We start from the raw sequence: 16,767 nt of genomic DNA, 5'->3' as shown, positions 1-16,767 counted from the left end.
GAAATGACAGCTGGGCATCCTCCTACTCTCTCCGATTAGAATGTGAGCAGCCCTGTAGTCTCCGGTTGTGCATAAACAAAACTTAACACGATGCCTGGCACTTGAAAGGTGCTCAGCAAATAAATGAAGAGCTCAGCTCTGAAGCCACAATCAAGATGGGGGGGCAGAAGCCTCTCCAGTCCTCTGTGGTTGCAAACACACCCCTGCAGAAGCTGCCACATCCAGAGGTTTCGTTTGCCCGCCGCCACGCACGCCCACCCTGACCTCCGCACTCGCAGGAACTACGTACCAGCAACGGCGACCAGCAGACCGACAGCACGCACATGATCCCCATGAGTTGGATGGCCGTCTCGGTGGTGATCCGACCCCACTGGGCGCCGGACTGCGACGCCGTGGCCTTGGCCCGGCAGCGGGACACCAGGGCCTTAATGGTGGCCAGGTTACAGGCGAAGGTGACGGCCAGCGCCGAGAGCCCCAGGAAGGCAAAGGTGGAGGCGAAGAAGAGGTTGCCCCAGTTGTGCGAAGTGCTCGTCCCGTTGCCCCCTCCTCCGGTGCTAATGAAGCACCACGTCCCGGGCCACTGGATGGTGTACTGGCCTACGCCCAGCACCGGCAACAGGGCGAAGGCGAGCACCGCCAGCCACACGCCGAGCAGCACGGCGCGGGTGGCGCGCGTCTTCATGTGGCTCGCGTACCAGTGCGGCGCCCGGATGGCCAGCGCCCGCTCGACGGCCATGGCGCTGGCAATGAAGAGCGAGGAGAGCCCAAAGACAGTCATGGTCAGACCGAAGAAGGTGCACAGCCTCCCCGACGGGTCGAGGTGCTCCCAGCGCTGCTTGGACAGGTACACGACGATGACCACCGGGCTGGTGAGCAGTTGCCCGACCAGGTCTGTGAGCGCTAGCCAGCCGATGCACAGCAGGAACGACTTCTTGCGCTTGCTCTCCCGCCGCCGGTAGCTCCGAGACACGAGCAGCATGGCCAGCGCGTTGCCCACGAAGCCGGTGATCAACATGGTGATCGGGAAGGCTACCGACACCGAGCCGCAGTCCTCGAGGGGGTCCCGGGAACCGGTGAAGTTGCCCTGCGCCGCGGCGGAGCGCTCGGGCGCCCACATGCCCGGGTAGGAGTGGTTGAGGCGGGTGCAGAAAGGGGCGCTCCGGTCGCCCCGGGTCTCCTTCATGTTGGCTTCGAGGTGAGGAGAGGACGGCGCCCGGAGAGCAGCAGCGGGAGCTGGCGGACCGGGCGCGGGCGGCGGCGAAGGTCGGTGTCCACCCGGACTAGGGCTAGGGCTGGGCTGCCCTCCATGATGCGGGGCGTAGCCGCCGCCTCACTTCTTTCCTTTGGCCGTGGCGTCTGGGCTTTTAGGCAGCCGCGCCGTCCGCTCGGGGAAGCCCGTAGCTCCGAGGCGCGCGAGGTGCGGGCCCCTTCTATAAGGCGGCGGAGGGCGGGGCGCCCGGGGGTGTGGGCACAAGTGCGCTGGGAGGAGGATGGAGAAGCAAGAGCGCGCGACTCTTGGCTGCTGCGTAACAGCTGTCCTGGCGGCCTGGCCTGGAAACTCCCAGGAGGACTCCGTGCTCCGACTCCTGGCCGGAGGGGACGCCTAGTCAGTCCTCCCTTCGCTGCGCCGCGCCTCCTCCTCTTCTTTGCCAGAGGAGCGGCCGCGGGCGGCCGGGGGTAAAATGTCTTCCTGCACTTCCAGACCCCAGGCAAGTTGCCAAGGCCGACCTGAGCGCCCGCCCCTCTCCTTACCCACCCACCGACGCTAATGTACGGACCGGATCCTCCTCCCGAAGCTCTTTTGTAACCCTGGCAAGTGTAACTCACCTGTCCCTAAGCAATCCAGGTCGACCACACTCTGCATAGTTGAATGTGAACTTTTCCCCCTTTCTGTACTTGGGGACTCCAGAATGATCATGAGCCGACCAAGCTGCTCTGTTGCCAGGGGGCGCTCTGAAAATATAAAACTAATAGTGCCTTGCGACAAAGGGAATACGTAAAGAGAAGCAAAATCGGAGAGTGGATTCAAAGATGAAATCTCAGCTACCGCTCTCCACCTAAAATCTCCCCCCCACCCCCCACCCCCCACCCCCCACCCCCGTTAAAAAATTAGCGAGGGCTAAAGTGGCTAGAGGCAGGTGTCAGCCACTTGCCTGTCTGAGATAATGAAATCAACTGCCGCCCGCCAGCCTATGGGAGCTGGAGGGACTGGGGTGCGGAGAGAAGCACGCTCTTCCAAAGCCTCCAACCACTCTCCGACCCTTGCCCATTCTCATACAGTTAGGACTAGAAACTGCAGTTAGATGTTAGGAAAGTCTTCACATTTAGTGAAAATGGGCCTAATTGTCTAGTAACATCTTTTACTAAACCAATATTTAGTGTGTTTTCACAAGCAGTTTTCCGTTTGATCAGAGATCTTCCAAGGTCCTGTTGCTATTATTACCCTCTTTGACGATGAGATACTGAGGCTCCATTAAGTTAAAGGCTATGCGCAAGGTCTTCCAGCAATTCTCCAGCCTCCATCTTTACAGTGTCGTTTGCGTGGATACCATAACCACTCTTAGCAGGTGAAGACCAATAGTAACATTGTTCCCACATTTTGGAAGGGTCTGGTTTTTCTGCCTCTTCACGTTGTCCAGGAGATGAAAAGATTTTAAAATATTTGTAAATTTCATTTTTTCCTCATATTTAAGAAATTAAACCGGATCATATAGCTGTATGAATACCATTACTCAGACTTCCGATTGACTTCTGGAGCAAGCCCCCTTAGTTCCTTTGCCTGTCCTAGCTTAGTTGTTATCTTTTTTGGCTGTAAATGAATGATAGGTGATGAGAATGGAGTATATTCTCACATTCTTTCTGTGCTGTTGTATTGATTCTGTATGAGAGCTTGAAAAATAGGATTTATATAGTTTTAATTTTTTAAATATTTTATTTATTTTTGCGAGAGTGCAAGAGAGACAGAACACGAGCAGTGGGGGAAGGGGGTAGGAGCAGAGAGAGAAGCAGAAGCCGACTTCCCGCTGAGCAAGGATCCTGATGCTGGACTTGATTCTGGGACCTTGGGATCATGACCCAAGCTGAAGGCAGACGCTTAACGGACTGAGCCAACCAGGCACCCGGATTTATATAGTTTTTATTTTTTTAAGATTTTTTTATTTATTCATTTGAGACACAGAGATACAGAGAGAGAGAGCATGAGGAGGGGGAGAGGCAGAGGGAGAGGGAGAAGCAGGCTCCCTGCTGAGCCAGGAGCCCGATGCCGGGCTGGATCCCAGGACCCCGGGATCATGACCTGAGCTGAAGGCAGATGCTTAACCATCTGAGCCACCCAGGAGCCCCGAATTTATATAGTTTTTAAAGGAGAAAAGCAAAAATGTAATTTAAACTTCATTTTAACAACATGCATTAATGACATTATTATTCATTTTGTGTTTTGATGTCATTTAAAAATGTTTACACTTTTGAATTTTCCTTAATTTTTTTAAACATTATTTATTTATTTATTTATTTGTCAGAGAGAGACAAAGTACACACAAGCAGCGGGAGAGGCAGGCTGAGGGAGAAGCAAGCTTCCTGCTGAGCAAGGACCATGCTGCTTGCTCCACAGGACTCGATCCCAGGATTTTGGGATCATGACCAGAGCCAAAGGCAGATGCTTAACTGACTGAACCACCCAGGCGTCCCATGAATTTTCTCTTTTAAAATATTTCTAATGAGAACAGGAGCTAGGAAGGAATAGTAAAGTGGTTTACTTTTTAAATCTTCCCCAAACTTTTGTCTAATTCAAATTAATCTGAAACCCATAATTGTGAAAGTTTTTTCTAAAATGTCATTTTAAAAATAAAATCATAATTGATGTTATTATTAGATATATACTTTATCTAAAGCATTTGGATGAAAATACATATCAAATTTAATTTTTCAGCAGTGAGTCTCTAGTGTAATTATATATTTAAAGACTTAAGACATTTTCATGACTCATACAGCAAAGAAAGTGAAGTTGATGTTTCCCAGTTACATCAAAAATTATTCTCATCTTTATGAATATTTGACTTGAAATTTTACTTTCCCAATTGCAGTGCATGTTGTAGCTAACTGGACTTTGTAAGAGTAACAAGCATCTCATAGTATGGAAGAGTTAATGTTAGACTCTTTTTCAACTCCATACCAAAGCTCTAAATGTGTTGCATTTCAGATTTTTTTTTTAAGATTTTATTTATTTATTCATGAGAGACACACACACAGAGAGAGAGAGAGGCAGAGGGAGAAGCAGGCTCCCAAGGAGCAGGGAGCCCGATGCGGGACCCCATCCCGGGACCCTGGGATCATGACCTGAGCCGAAGGCAGACACTCAACCATCTGAGCCACCCAGGCGCCCTCAGATCTTTTGTGTAACACTTCCCTCCTTTCAGCGATTTGCTTCATCTTAGAATTCTAAGTTGTCTGCTTTGTAGTTATTTACCTTATAAACTACTGATTTAGAGACTCTGAGGAGTCACAGAATAGGATGCTGCCTGTTGGATTCTGGTTGGCACCTTTTGGTGTCAAAGCGGAGTCTGAATTGTGTTGGTCTGAAACACCAGCACCCCCTAGTGACCAACCTAATAACATCCTGTATGCCCTAACAAAGAGACTTTCTAAACGACGGTATTTGCTTTGCTTAAGGAACCTCTGATACCTTTCTTAGAGATTTACTCAATAATACATAATTATGGTCATTTTATTTTCCTTTGAGGGCACAAACTGTCATATCTTCTTAATCAATAGACCAGTGAAGTATTAAAGTTAGAGTCAGATCATTGAAAGACCACATATTCAAATATGTTTTTTAAAAATTTCAGTATATATTCACCCATTATCTAATTTTAAATTAAATCCTTCTCTAGAAATGATTCTAATCTACATTTATTGTTTCCCCCGTATCTTACATTTTTTTAAAATTCACAACATATATCAATATTTAGCTAGTATTGATTAATTTATTGGGCTGCTTCTACTGAACGTGTATTAAGAAATCTTAAAATAGACACGGTTACAAAAACAAGATTAATAAACGGGCCCTTGATTACCTTATCATGGATGGAAAATATCTGCAATTCTTATTCCATAGATCCAACTGCTAATTTCAGCATGTTTTTTAGTCATTCATTCATTCAAAAAATATTTATTGGGCCCCTATTCCATGTCAGACACTGTACTAGTTGTTAGGGATATAAAAGAAATACATAGAAGTCTACATTTATGGAGTTTATATTTTAGGACAAAATTCTTGGTTTTTAAAATCTGAAATAACAGAAGAAAGGAGTGCTAATTTCAGTGGTTTTTGTGATTTGCCATGGAGGTAAGATCTTATATAAAATCCAATTTAAAAATTTATGTACAATTTTCATGAAAAACTGGAAAAATATGTACAGTTTTCATGATCAAATGAGATTTATCTCAGGAACCCAAGGTAGATTTAAACACTCAAACATCAATCAATATAATTGTTATTTTAACAAAATAAAGGAAATCCTTGAAGTCTTTGCTAAATCAAACATCTGGTACACTGAGTCCCTTTGTATTGATTGCATTTTCTTCAAACTTCTCTTCCCTGTTTCTTTATATTCCTAGTAGTCTTAGTTGAAGACTGCACACTGTAGTTAATATACTGTAGTGACTGCAGATTCTGTTGTTTTCTTATGAGGATTATTGATTTGGTCTGGGGCAGGAGGTGCGGGGGGAGGGGTGTAGAGGAGGAGGGCAGATGGTGCAGTCATCCATCAGGTGGTTAACTTGCCTGAATTTAGATTGCCAACATTTCCTCTCTTGTGGTATAAAGTTGTTTCTATCTCTGCTCTGTTCTCACAGTTTCTCATGGCTGGTCTGTGGGATGATCTACCCTATACTACATAATTTGTTGGTCACATAATTTGTTGGTCAGTTAGTGATGGGGACCACCCTCTTTGTGTTTTTCCTGACTTACAGTGATTCTCCTCTAATTTCCAGCTTCTCTGCCAGGCTTGGGTTGTGCTCTGACACTTCAAGCTTGTAAAGCTTCAACTTTTTGCCACCTAAGGTGCATATGATGGGGAATAAACTCATTTAAGAAAAGCATCAAAGTCATGGACATAGCCTTGAGTAGTTTTCTCTCTCTTTTTTTAAATTTTTTAAAAGATTTTATTTATTTTGACAGAGAGAGAGAGAGACAGTGAGAAAGGGAACACAAGCAGGGGGAGTGGGAGATGGAGAAGCAGGCTTCCCGCCGAGCAGGGAGCCCAATGCGGGGCTCGATTCCAGGACCCTGGGATCATGACCTGAGCCAAAGGCAGACACTTAACAACTGGGCCACCCAGGCGCCCCTTGAGTAGTTTTCTCTTTTAAGACTAGATTCCACTCTGACCTCTGCTTGCTTTTTTACCAGGCTTCAGGAGGATTCTCTCTCATGCATAGTTTAGCTGTCAAACATATATATATCATATATATATATATATATATATGATATATATATATCATTCTTTTTATGGTTCTTATCATTTGGATTTCTTACTTAAATTTGAAGTGGTCTTTTCAGCCTTGAACTCCAATCTCTGGCACTTTTTTGCCAGTGAGACTGATTTTTCCACCACTGATATCCCACAGACATAGTCATGAGGGTTGGGCATCACCCTCAGTCCTAAACGCCAGTAACCCTTAATTCTTACCCCTTTTAGTTGCAGGGTTTTGTTGTTTTTGTTGTTTTGAGATTAAACTCTTCTCCAATTTCTGTAAGCTTTTGAATGCTTTCCAGTGAGTTTTAGTTGTTTTAAAATTTTTAACCAGATATTATAATTGTTATCTGTAAGGCAGTGTGATAATAACATAAAGATACATCTGTTCAATGAAACAGAATATTGTATCTACCTACCTATATCTATATATTTGTATTTATACAGGTAGATATATATGGCTGTGTGTGTGTGTAGACAGAGAGAGAGGTAAAAGAGAGGTTATACACACATCTGTCCACACATATAAATTCAATTAATTTTCAATAAAGGTGTTAATAAAGTCTTTTCAACAAATGTTACCAAAAAAAACTGGATACCTGTATGAAAATAAAAATGAACATAAACCTTATCTCACGCCACACAAAATGGACTGTAGATTAAATGTAATTATACTTAATCTTCTAGATTAAAACAGGAGAAAAATCCCCGTGACTTCTTTAGCCTCCAATCATTACTGGAAGTACTCTTGCAACTTGTTTTTTGTCTTTTGTTTTTAACATTTAACAACATCTGATTATCCCTTTTGATCAGTATTCATAGAAATTCTTCATTCTTCTTAAATACCACAAATAATCCACAAAATCCTTTGTGAATGTTTGGATTATTTACAATTTTTGCTATAAGAAACAATGGTCCAATAATATTCTTGTATATATTGGGGTGTGTACTTGTATGACTTATTTTTTACATGATAAGTCTTTAGAAATGAACTGCTAGGGCACCTGGTGGCTCATTCGGTTAAGCGTCTGCCTTCAGCTCAGGTCATGATCCCGGGGTCCTGGGATCAAGCCCCGCATCAGGCTCCTTGCTCTGCAGGGAGCCTGCTTCTCCCTCTCCTCCCCACTTGTGCTCTCTCTCACTATCTGTCTCTCTCTCTCAAATAAATAAATAAAATCTAAAAAGAAAATTAAAAAAAAAAAGAAATGAATTGCTATACACTAATGACCCCCAAATTTATATCTGCTGTTTATATTTCTTTGAACTTCAGCTTCATATATCCAACTGACTGTCATTCCATTTGGATAGCCCATAGACCCCTCAGTGTGTTCAATTGGAACTTCAAATTTTCTTCCCCACTCCTGGTTCTATGAGTCTTCCCCATCTCAGAATACTACAGTACCATCCACTCGCTGAAGCCAGAAACCCAATGGCCATCCTTGAGTCTTCCTTTTCCATCAGCTCCGTCTTCCAATCTATCATCTGGTAATATTAATTCTAATTTAAAATACAGCTCATATACATTCACTTGTCTCTCTCTCCACATCTACCACCTGGTTCAGGTCACTACCATCTTTTAATCTACTGCAATAGTTTTTTTTTTTTTTTAAGATTTTATTTATTTGGCAGAGAGAGACACAGCGAGAGAGGGAACACAAGCAAGGGCAGTGGGAGAGGGAGAAGCAAGCTTTCTGCTGAGCAGAGAGCCCAACGTGGGGCTCGATCCCTGGATCCTGGAATCATGACCTAAGCTGAAGGCAGACACTTAAAGACTGAGCCACCCAGGTGCCCCTAATCTACTGCAAGTTTTTTTAATTGCCTTGATTTTATCATTTTAAATTTTATTATAACAAATTAAGCTAAACAAAAAAGTTTAAATAGCATTTAGATATTTTAAAATGCTAATAATATCCTCTTCATCTCTCTTTTTCACTCCCAAAACCAATATTAACAGATTGAGATGTATTCTTTCCAATTTTTTTCTATGCTCGCGTGAAAATATTTCTCAAAATATTGTGATTTTCTGCTTGGTTTGCCAGCACTGAACTAGTATTGCTGTCTAAAATATTTACAATCTGGGCACCTGGGTGGCTCAGTTGTTAAGCGTCTGCCTTCGGCTCAGGTCATGATCCCAGGGTCCTGGGATGGAGTCCTGCACTGGGCTCCTTGCTCAGCGGGGAGTCTGGTTTTCCCTCTCCCTCTGCCCCGGCTTGTGTTCCCTCTCTCGCTGTGTCTCTCTCTGTCGAATAAATAGATGGAATCTTTAAAAATAATATTTACAATCTGATGGGCGAAATGTATTTTAATTTGAATTTCCCTACTAGTGAATTTAAATCCAACTTCACTAGTGAAGTTAAATCTATTTCCATGTCTATTAACTTCTTTAATTGCCTTGTGCATTTTCCTATTGGATTGTCATATACTATTAATTTGTAGGAGCTCTTTGTACAGTTAGAGATATTGCCTGTTTCTCATTTTCCCACCTTGTCATTTGCCTTTTTTACTTTTTGTGTTGTGTCTATCATATGTAAAAAAAAAAAAAAAAAAATTATTCAGAAAAAAATGCTCATTTTTTCCCTTATGTTTTTGAGGATTCCTGCTTAAGAAAGTTAAGGTCTCAGGGGCACGTTGGTGGCTCAGTCAGTTAAGCCTCTGACTCTTGATTTCAGCTCAGGTCATGATCTCAGGGTCGTGGAATCGAGCCCTGCATCAGGCTGTGCACTGTGTGGAGTGTGGAGTCAGCTTGTCTCTCTCCCCCCACTTGCCTTTCTCTCAAATAAAAAGAAGTATCAATCTCTTCTTGATGCCTAAACCCAAATTACATTCTGAAATATTTTTGCTTTAATATTCATATCTTTAACCCAATGGATTTACATTTTTACTTTGTAGCAAGTGGTAAAGAGGTGGAAGAGGTGGAAGTTTAACTTCCTTTTTGCAGGACTACTATGGAGGGAAATTATTAACAGATTTGCCGTAATTTTGTTTCTATGCTTGGGGTTATGTGCTTCCTGCATTTGTGGAAGTTTATTTTCAGGCATGTGCTATTCATGACTTATCTGAAGACTAGGAGGACCTACCAGGGATCTCCACCTTTGCACTTTTCCTATTACCTGCCATATGAATGTTTGTGACTTTGTCCTTCCTGTCCTCCCCACTCCATCTCAGGGAGTCTCCACCCAGGAAACTCCTGTGATGTATCCCAGAAACCCAAAGGAGTAAGGTGGCAACATTCAATAGGTTTCACCTTGTTTCCCTTTACCAGGTTATCACTGTCTTCCATTCTTTTTGTTCAATGTACTGCAGAATCCTGTTCAATGTATTGTTCTGGGTGGAAGGGTAAACCTTGCCAGGAAGCAAGTTTTCTGCTTATTTTTTTCTTTCTACTTCGTGTTTGATCTATTTTTGACATGGAAACTTAGATACTGGCATACCTTTTTTCCTAATATATGCTTTCAAAGTTACACATTTCCCTCTAAGCCCTGCTTTAGATGAATCTCACTGATACCTTAAATTTCCATTGTCACTTGTTCTTTGAGATATAGGGATGTTAAATCTGAACTACTTTCTAGTTTTGCTGAGTTCTAGTTTAAGCCCACTGGCCAAATATGTTCTGTGCTGTAAATCCTTTGAGAATTGTTATATGGTTCAACAGTCTATGCATAAATATTATGTGCAGTTGCTCGAAGTAATGTTTTGCAATTATCAATTACACCAACTTGATCACGTTTATTCCACACGCTTAATGCTATTGTTACTTAGAAAGCTATCATGATTTCTAACTGCACAGATCTATTCACCCTTTCACTCCTAACATTTTGAAGTTATTTGACTTTGATATGGAGTATTTATGAGAAGCCTGGGCTTAAACTCACTTCCAAGTTTTTGATGATCATCTTAAGTGTTAAATTGACCTTTTTATCGGGGTGCCAGGGTGACTCCGTTGATTAAGCAGCTGTGTTCGGCTCAGGTCACGATCCCAAGTGCTGGGATCAAGCCCCACATGGGGCTCTCTGCTCAGTGGGGAGTCTGCTTCTCCCTCTCTCCCTGCTTCTGCTCTCTCAAATAGAATCTTAAATATGCTGAGCAAAATAAGTCAATCAGAGAGACATGTATCATATGACCTCACTGATATGAGGAATTCTTAACCTCAGTAAACAAACGTAGGGTTGCTGGAGTGGTGGGGGGTGGGAGGGATGGGGTGGCTGGGTGATAAGACACTGGGAAGGGTATGTGCTATGGTGAGCGCTGTGAATTGCATTAAGGCTGTTGAATCACAGACCTGTACCTCTGAAACAAATAATACATTATGTTTAAAAAAGAAAAAGATGGCAGGAAGGGAAAAATGAAGGGGGGGAAATTGGAGGGGGAGATGAACCATGAGAGACTATGGACTCCGAGAAACAAACAGGGTTCTAGAGGGGGAGGGGGTGGGCGGATCGGTTAGGCTGGTGACGGGTATTAAAGAGGGCTGAATGGAGCATTGGGTGTTATGTGCAAACAATGAATCATGGAACACTACAACAAAAACTAATGATGTAATGTATGGTGATTAACAATAAAAATATTAATATCAACATATTGGTTAGTATTTGCTTGGTATCTTTTTTCCATCTTATTTTCAACCTATGTTCTTATTCTGAATGCATCTTGTAAGATATAACGGGATTTTGGAAATTTTAATCCAGTGTGATAACCTATAATTGGGATGTATAATCCATTTTAATTAGATATAGTTTAGCCTGATGTATTTCATGATTTTAAGAAAATCTTTTTCAATTACCAAATTTTCATTTTCCTATTTTTCTTACAACTTTTTGTTGTACCTTCTTTTGTGGTTACTGCAGAAACTGAAATATGCTTTCTTGACTATTAAAGTTTACCTTAAATCAGTATGAAATTTTCATTTCTTGAGGAATGAAATTTTAAAGTGGTTTAAAATCACTTACCTCTTCCTTGTGTTATCTTACTTCCAGGTTTTAAGCCCAACACAGTCACATAACTCTAAATTTAGGACTGTTATTATTTTGGTCACATGAAGGCTATAACTTTAATCTGCTTAGGCAAGCCTTCTCACTGTTCTTTTCCCATAAAGTAGGTCTTTCTAATGTGTTCTCCAAGAAGCAGCCAAAGTTATGTTAACGCTAACTAGGACTATTTCAAACCTTTCAATATTTCCCAACTGTTTTTAGAATCTAATTAAAATTCTTTTCTATGGCCTAGAGGCTTTGCATGATGGAGTCTCTACCTCTACTACATTTTGTGCTATTTTTTTTACTCATTAAACCTTACACCACCTTCACTGGCTATCATCTTAGAACAGACTTTGCAACTCTGGTACAGATCTTTCAGGAATTATTCTCCCAAGGATAATTTGCCCGACCTTCAGGTCTTCTACCCACTACTCATTTCCTTCATGGTACTAATCAAAATTTGTTAACTATTGTTTTCCTAGTTTTGATAGAAGACTCATTAGAATACCTTGGTGTTTCCCCATCTAATCATTAACTAGTTTACTGCCAAGCATGCAGTAGCCTCAATCAACATTTGTAAATAATTGAATAAAACATAATGCTTCAGTATGTTCTAAATATTGACATTGGCAAATTACCCTCTAAAAGGCCTGTGCTAAATCATTCAATGATAAAAAAAATTAAGGATCTTAAGATGAAGAGGTCATATTGATTCGAAACGCACCAGCAAATACAAAATGGCACTAATGACAAGTGTGAGGAGGTGTTAAATGTTGTCTTTGTAATCCTTGAACAAGTCTTTTACATGTCAATTACTTATAAATCCTGCTATTTCCTTTTCTTTCCTCCTTTGCTGACATAAGAAATCAAATGTAGAGGAAAGTTTGCTACATCCTAAATGGCTTACCAAACTCACAAGTCTAATGTTAGAGTTCCTGTCAGTCATTTGCTTCAAAACGTGGTTTATAATGGTCAGATACTTGATTTAGATCTTGATTATGAGATGCTTTATGAGAAGCCCCGATTTAAACCCATCATTAAACGGGGGAAAATATAAAAACACAACTATTACAAGTAAAATGTCCCAATCTGTCTCAGCACTTTTCCATCCTAGGGTTTTAGTACTGCAGACTCTGCAGCGCTGGTTACGTAGCCTGGGAAGCATTGATGTGGTCTTCCTGGTAGCTAATTGAACCACTTCTTGACCTTTCCTTTTCTGATTCTAATGCAACAACAGCAGTTTTAAAAAGTATGACATAAGGCAATGCAATCTTGTAATGCTAATCACACCACTTACAAAGGTGCAAATAATTTCCTATTCTCTGATCACTAATATCACATTAAAATTCTTTAACCTACAATTTTTGATTACAAGAATGCTGATGATTTATTTTCTCTGCTCAGAATTCTGATATAAGTATTCAGGCAACATTTTCAGGTTTGAAGCCAACAGGTAGATTAAAGAAGTATTAACTTAACCAAGAAGATTAATATAAAGACTTATTTATATCACTTTTTTTCTACCTATGATTTAACACTCCCATTTTATATTTATATTCATGTTTTCATTTCACTAGTGAGCAAATAACTCATAGATCACACTTTCCTCATAAAAGCCAGTGTTATGTAAGAGTCCAAGAAAATGTTCAAATCATTTTTGCCAATAAAATGTACTTCAGGGATGTAACTATCAAGCAGTGATATGTTCTATGCTATTTTCCACTAAAGTTTTTAAAGTACTTTAAAAAAAAGTATACTTACTAAGTTTGGTTATACATAGTGCATGATATGCCTACTGTTCTAAAGACCTACATTTATAATATTTTAATATACACAGAATCATTTTTAATTCTATTTAATCTGCTCTTACATCAGAATAAGGCAAACTACATTTTAAATTATTTTGCAAATGATGTACCCCATTACACTTAGTTCAATGATCATACACTGCAGGAACACAATTTACCAATTTATAGCAAAGTTGCTCAGGTTAATATTTTTGCTGAGACATGTTAGGAATAAATCAGTAGCTGACCAAAAGATCTTACTTCCAGCTTAGTATTTTTTTAGTGCTTCTGTCATTAAAAAAATCTTAAGATTTAAAATTGGTACCAGTGAGGCTGTTGTTCTCAATTTTATCTTGTTTGCAAAAAATACAAATTGCATCCTTTAAACACAACACTGAGGAAAACAGCTTATTTACATGAAATTTCTAGAGATTCTATACTCTCTAGAAAATGAAGCATAGCTGCATTGGTAACTTCAAAGCTTTCACAGCTTATGAAGAAATGGTCTTATTAAACTTAAGTAGAAAAAAACCTGGTCTTGAGACTTAAGTTTGGGAATTTTCATGCTGGTTAATCTTGCAAAGATAGAACTTCAGAAAAACTCCAGTAATCAAAGAATTATTTTTGGTAAAGAACAAAAACTTATCCTACATTAATAGTGGAAAAAAGACAACTAATCAAAACATCTTAAGAAACGTTAACAGCTATTAACGGACTCCTTTGTCAAACAGTGAGTGCTTGCCAGGAGAAAATGTTGTTTAAAAGCTAGGAATACTGGGTAAAGACAAGGCCTCACAGGAGAATCATGTAAGTGCTGTGGAAACTCAAGAGGAACCAGGAACAGCAACCTAGCATTCTTAATTGAGTCATGAAGGCCAAGTGAGAGAGTGATAATGGGGGGGGGGGGCGGAGGGGGTGTACAGGGCATTCTATGCGTAGGAAACTTGTACAATGATGAAAATCCATCACAAGTGGTTCAGCATGGCTAAGGTGGCTAGTGCCTGAGATGCGGAGGAAAAAAGGTGTGAATACTGGAAAAAATAAATGACTTCTTAATGATACGTGAAAGGATTTTAGTTTAATTCTGAAAGCCAGGAGAAGGCACAAGTTTTAAGCAAAAGAAATGACAAACAGAATTGCTTGATTTGAGCATTAGTATATATGAAATAACATTAAGTAGGGGGAAAATAAAAACCAGTATTTGCAGGTTGGAGATACTCAGCCTTTGTGATGACCCTAACAGATTACAGCTGTTTCATCTTTGCAAAAAGCAAAATTCTTGCTGAGTACAACACTAAGATCTTTTTTTTTTAAGATTTTATTTATTCATGAGAGAGAGAGAGAGAGAGAGAGAGAGAGAAGCAGGCTCCCAAGGAGCAGGGAGCCCGATGCGGGACTCGATCCCAGGACCCCAGGATCATGACCTGAGCCGAAGGCAGACGCTTAACCATCTGAGCCACCCAGACGCCCAACACTAAGATCTTAACTCATCATTTGTTTTCAGTGTTCAATGTGGTCCAGTCTAATTCTGACAGATTATGAGGTTCCTCCTTTCTCCAAGTTTTCCCATAGTTTTGGTACCCTTAAAAGCATAACCAAAACTTGAGCCTTTCCAAATTAGCTCACATTCATTATAAACTTCTCCTTCAAAACTATTTGGGTCAAGAGTTTTGCTTTCATTCAGGCAGAACTAATTCTTCCAATATTCATCACTTTATTTCTACCATTAAATATTTTACAGGTGCTCCCCCACTAAATTAAGATAATGGGAAAAGGCTGTCCTATGTATTTTTAGTTTCACACCCAGTCCTTTTTACATTCTTGAATACTATGTAACTTTTCTCATAATCTTAGGTATATTATTTAGGAATTTACCTGGTTGTATTTTTCTTATGCTAGTACCTTTTATTTTGCTAAATATGTACGTTTAGGAACTATTATTGTTTTTTTATAAGTGTGTGCAATGCTATGTAAAGAAATTATATTGTTTATTGGTGACTCTCAGTGACTACAAACTTGGTTCTAATGCTACCTGGATCCATCCCTCCTGATAATTATAATTAATTGCCAAGGCTCCTTTTTAAGGTCAAAGTGCCCTGGCCCCTGCCCATCACCCCACCATGATGAATCTGATCCCATTCCTTCACCTATTTGATGATATCTCTCCAACAATTCTTCCCTCCCTCCTCCATCATCTACTTTATGTTCTACTGGAAGAATGGAGGTATGTCAAAAAAACCACAGGAGCCAAATCTCAAAGAACTTCCCCAAGGCCAAAGCTGGAACAATTTTTGAGCAATAAAATAACATAGCACTGGTATAAAGGAGATATGCATGAGTCCATACAGATACAACGGGAGAGCTTTTTTTTACAGAATTCCAAGTGAGTAGATCGCCTTCCCCAACAGGAGTTTAATTCCCCGATCTTCACTCTGAAGGCGGACTATACTTAGTAACTTGCTTCCAAAAGATGGAGTAGGTTAAGGGGCAAATACTAACTACAATGATGAATTTGGGCAAATCCAGATATTATGTACCCCAGATATATGATGAAAAAGGTACTTTTCCTCTAATATTCTTTCCAATTTCCCCTTCTCCCAGTCTAATCATCAGAAAAACCCACTAATTCAGAATGGGAGGTATTTTCCAAGATACCCCGTCAGTACTCCTTAAGGTTGTCAACGAACTAATGAAAAACTGTCAGACCAGAGGAGAACCGCAGAGATATGACAACTAACTGCACTGTGGTATCCTAGACTGGATCCTGGAACAGAGTAAAGGAAAAATGGAGAAATTCACATGAAATCTGGATTGTAATGAATAGTAATACATCAATGTTGGTTTCTTAGTTTCGTCAAAAGTACATGGTAATGTGTTAATGATGGTGAAAACAGGGTGGGGAGGGTATATTAGAACTGTGCAAATTTTGCAACTCTTCTGTAAATCTAAAGTTATTCCATATTAGTGTGTCTGTCTATCCACCTACCTACCTATAAATGACTGCAATTAATACCCTCTTACCAAACCACTAAGAAACACCTGACCATTCTGACTTAACATTTATCTTCTGAGACAAATTATCCGGTTATTAGAGGTGATACAGAAATTTCCCATCAGACTTGGGGGTAAATCCCCATTTAGCCATCTTGTGGCTCCCTTGGACAAGTTTTAAATTTCCTTAAGCTGTAACTTTGCTTTTTGTAGAACAGTATGTAAAGCTGACAGGGAGAATCTATCTGCCTGTGATTTATTACATACCTTAAACTTTTAATTAAAACTGCTCAATCTATTTTCCAGTTCAGGAAAGGTACAAAGTTATCTCACAACTATATCAAAAACAGAGGACAGAGTGGAGAAATTCCCTGCCTTCATACCAATACCTACACACTGGCTGTGGATGCCAGAATACAAAAGATAAGAGGGGAAGCAAAGACTTGTTTTACTTTTATAATTGTGCCTAAAGATGGTCTTGCGTTTAGAATTTGCCCTGAACTCAAACATTATTAGATACCATTCAAATACTGTTCAGATAAAAGGATT

General features: G+C 40.5%; 1 protein-coding gene across 1 annotated transcript in view; it reads right to left on the bottom strand.

Annotated features, from left to right (window-relative positions):
* Nucleotides 1–1,183, bottom strand: part of PTGER3 (prostaglandin E receptor 3) — a 72,089-nt gene extending 70,906 nt beyond the window's left edge. The window contains exon 1 of the mRNA XM_028102585.2: nt 290–1,183. Coding sequence (XP_027958386.2) covers nt 290–1,183 — 894 coding nt within the window. The remainder of the gene's footprint in view (nt 1–289) is intronic.
* Between the last annotated feature and the right edge of the window lie 15,584 nt (nt 1,184–16,767).

The sequence above is a fragment of the Eumetopias jubatus genome, unplaced genomic scaffold, assembly GCF_037043125.1.
Source record: "Eumetopias jubatus isolate StellerSeaLion01/CBP00866 unplaced genomic scaffold, mEumJub1_p1.0 scaffold_4, whole genome shotgun sequence".
In the NCBI taxonomy this organism is placed as follows: Eukaryota; Metazoa; Chordata; class Mammalia; order Carnivora; family Otariidae; genus Eumetopias; species Eumetopias jubatus.
The sequence above is the reverse complement of the archived record's forward strand: the minus strand, read 5'-3'. Positions and strand labels throughout refer to the sequence as shown.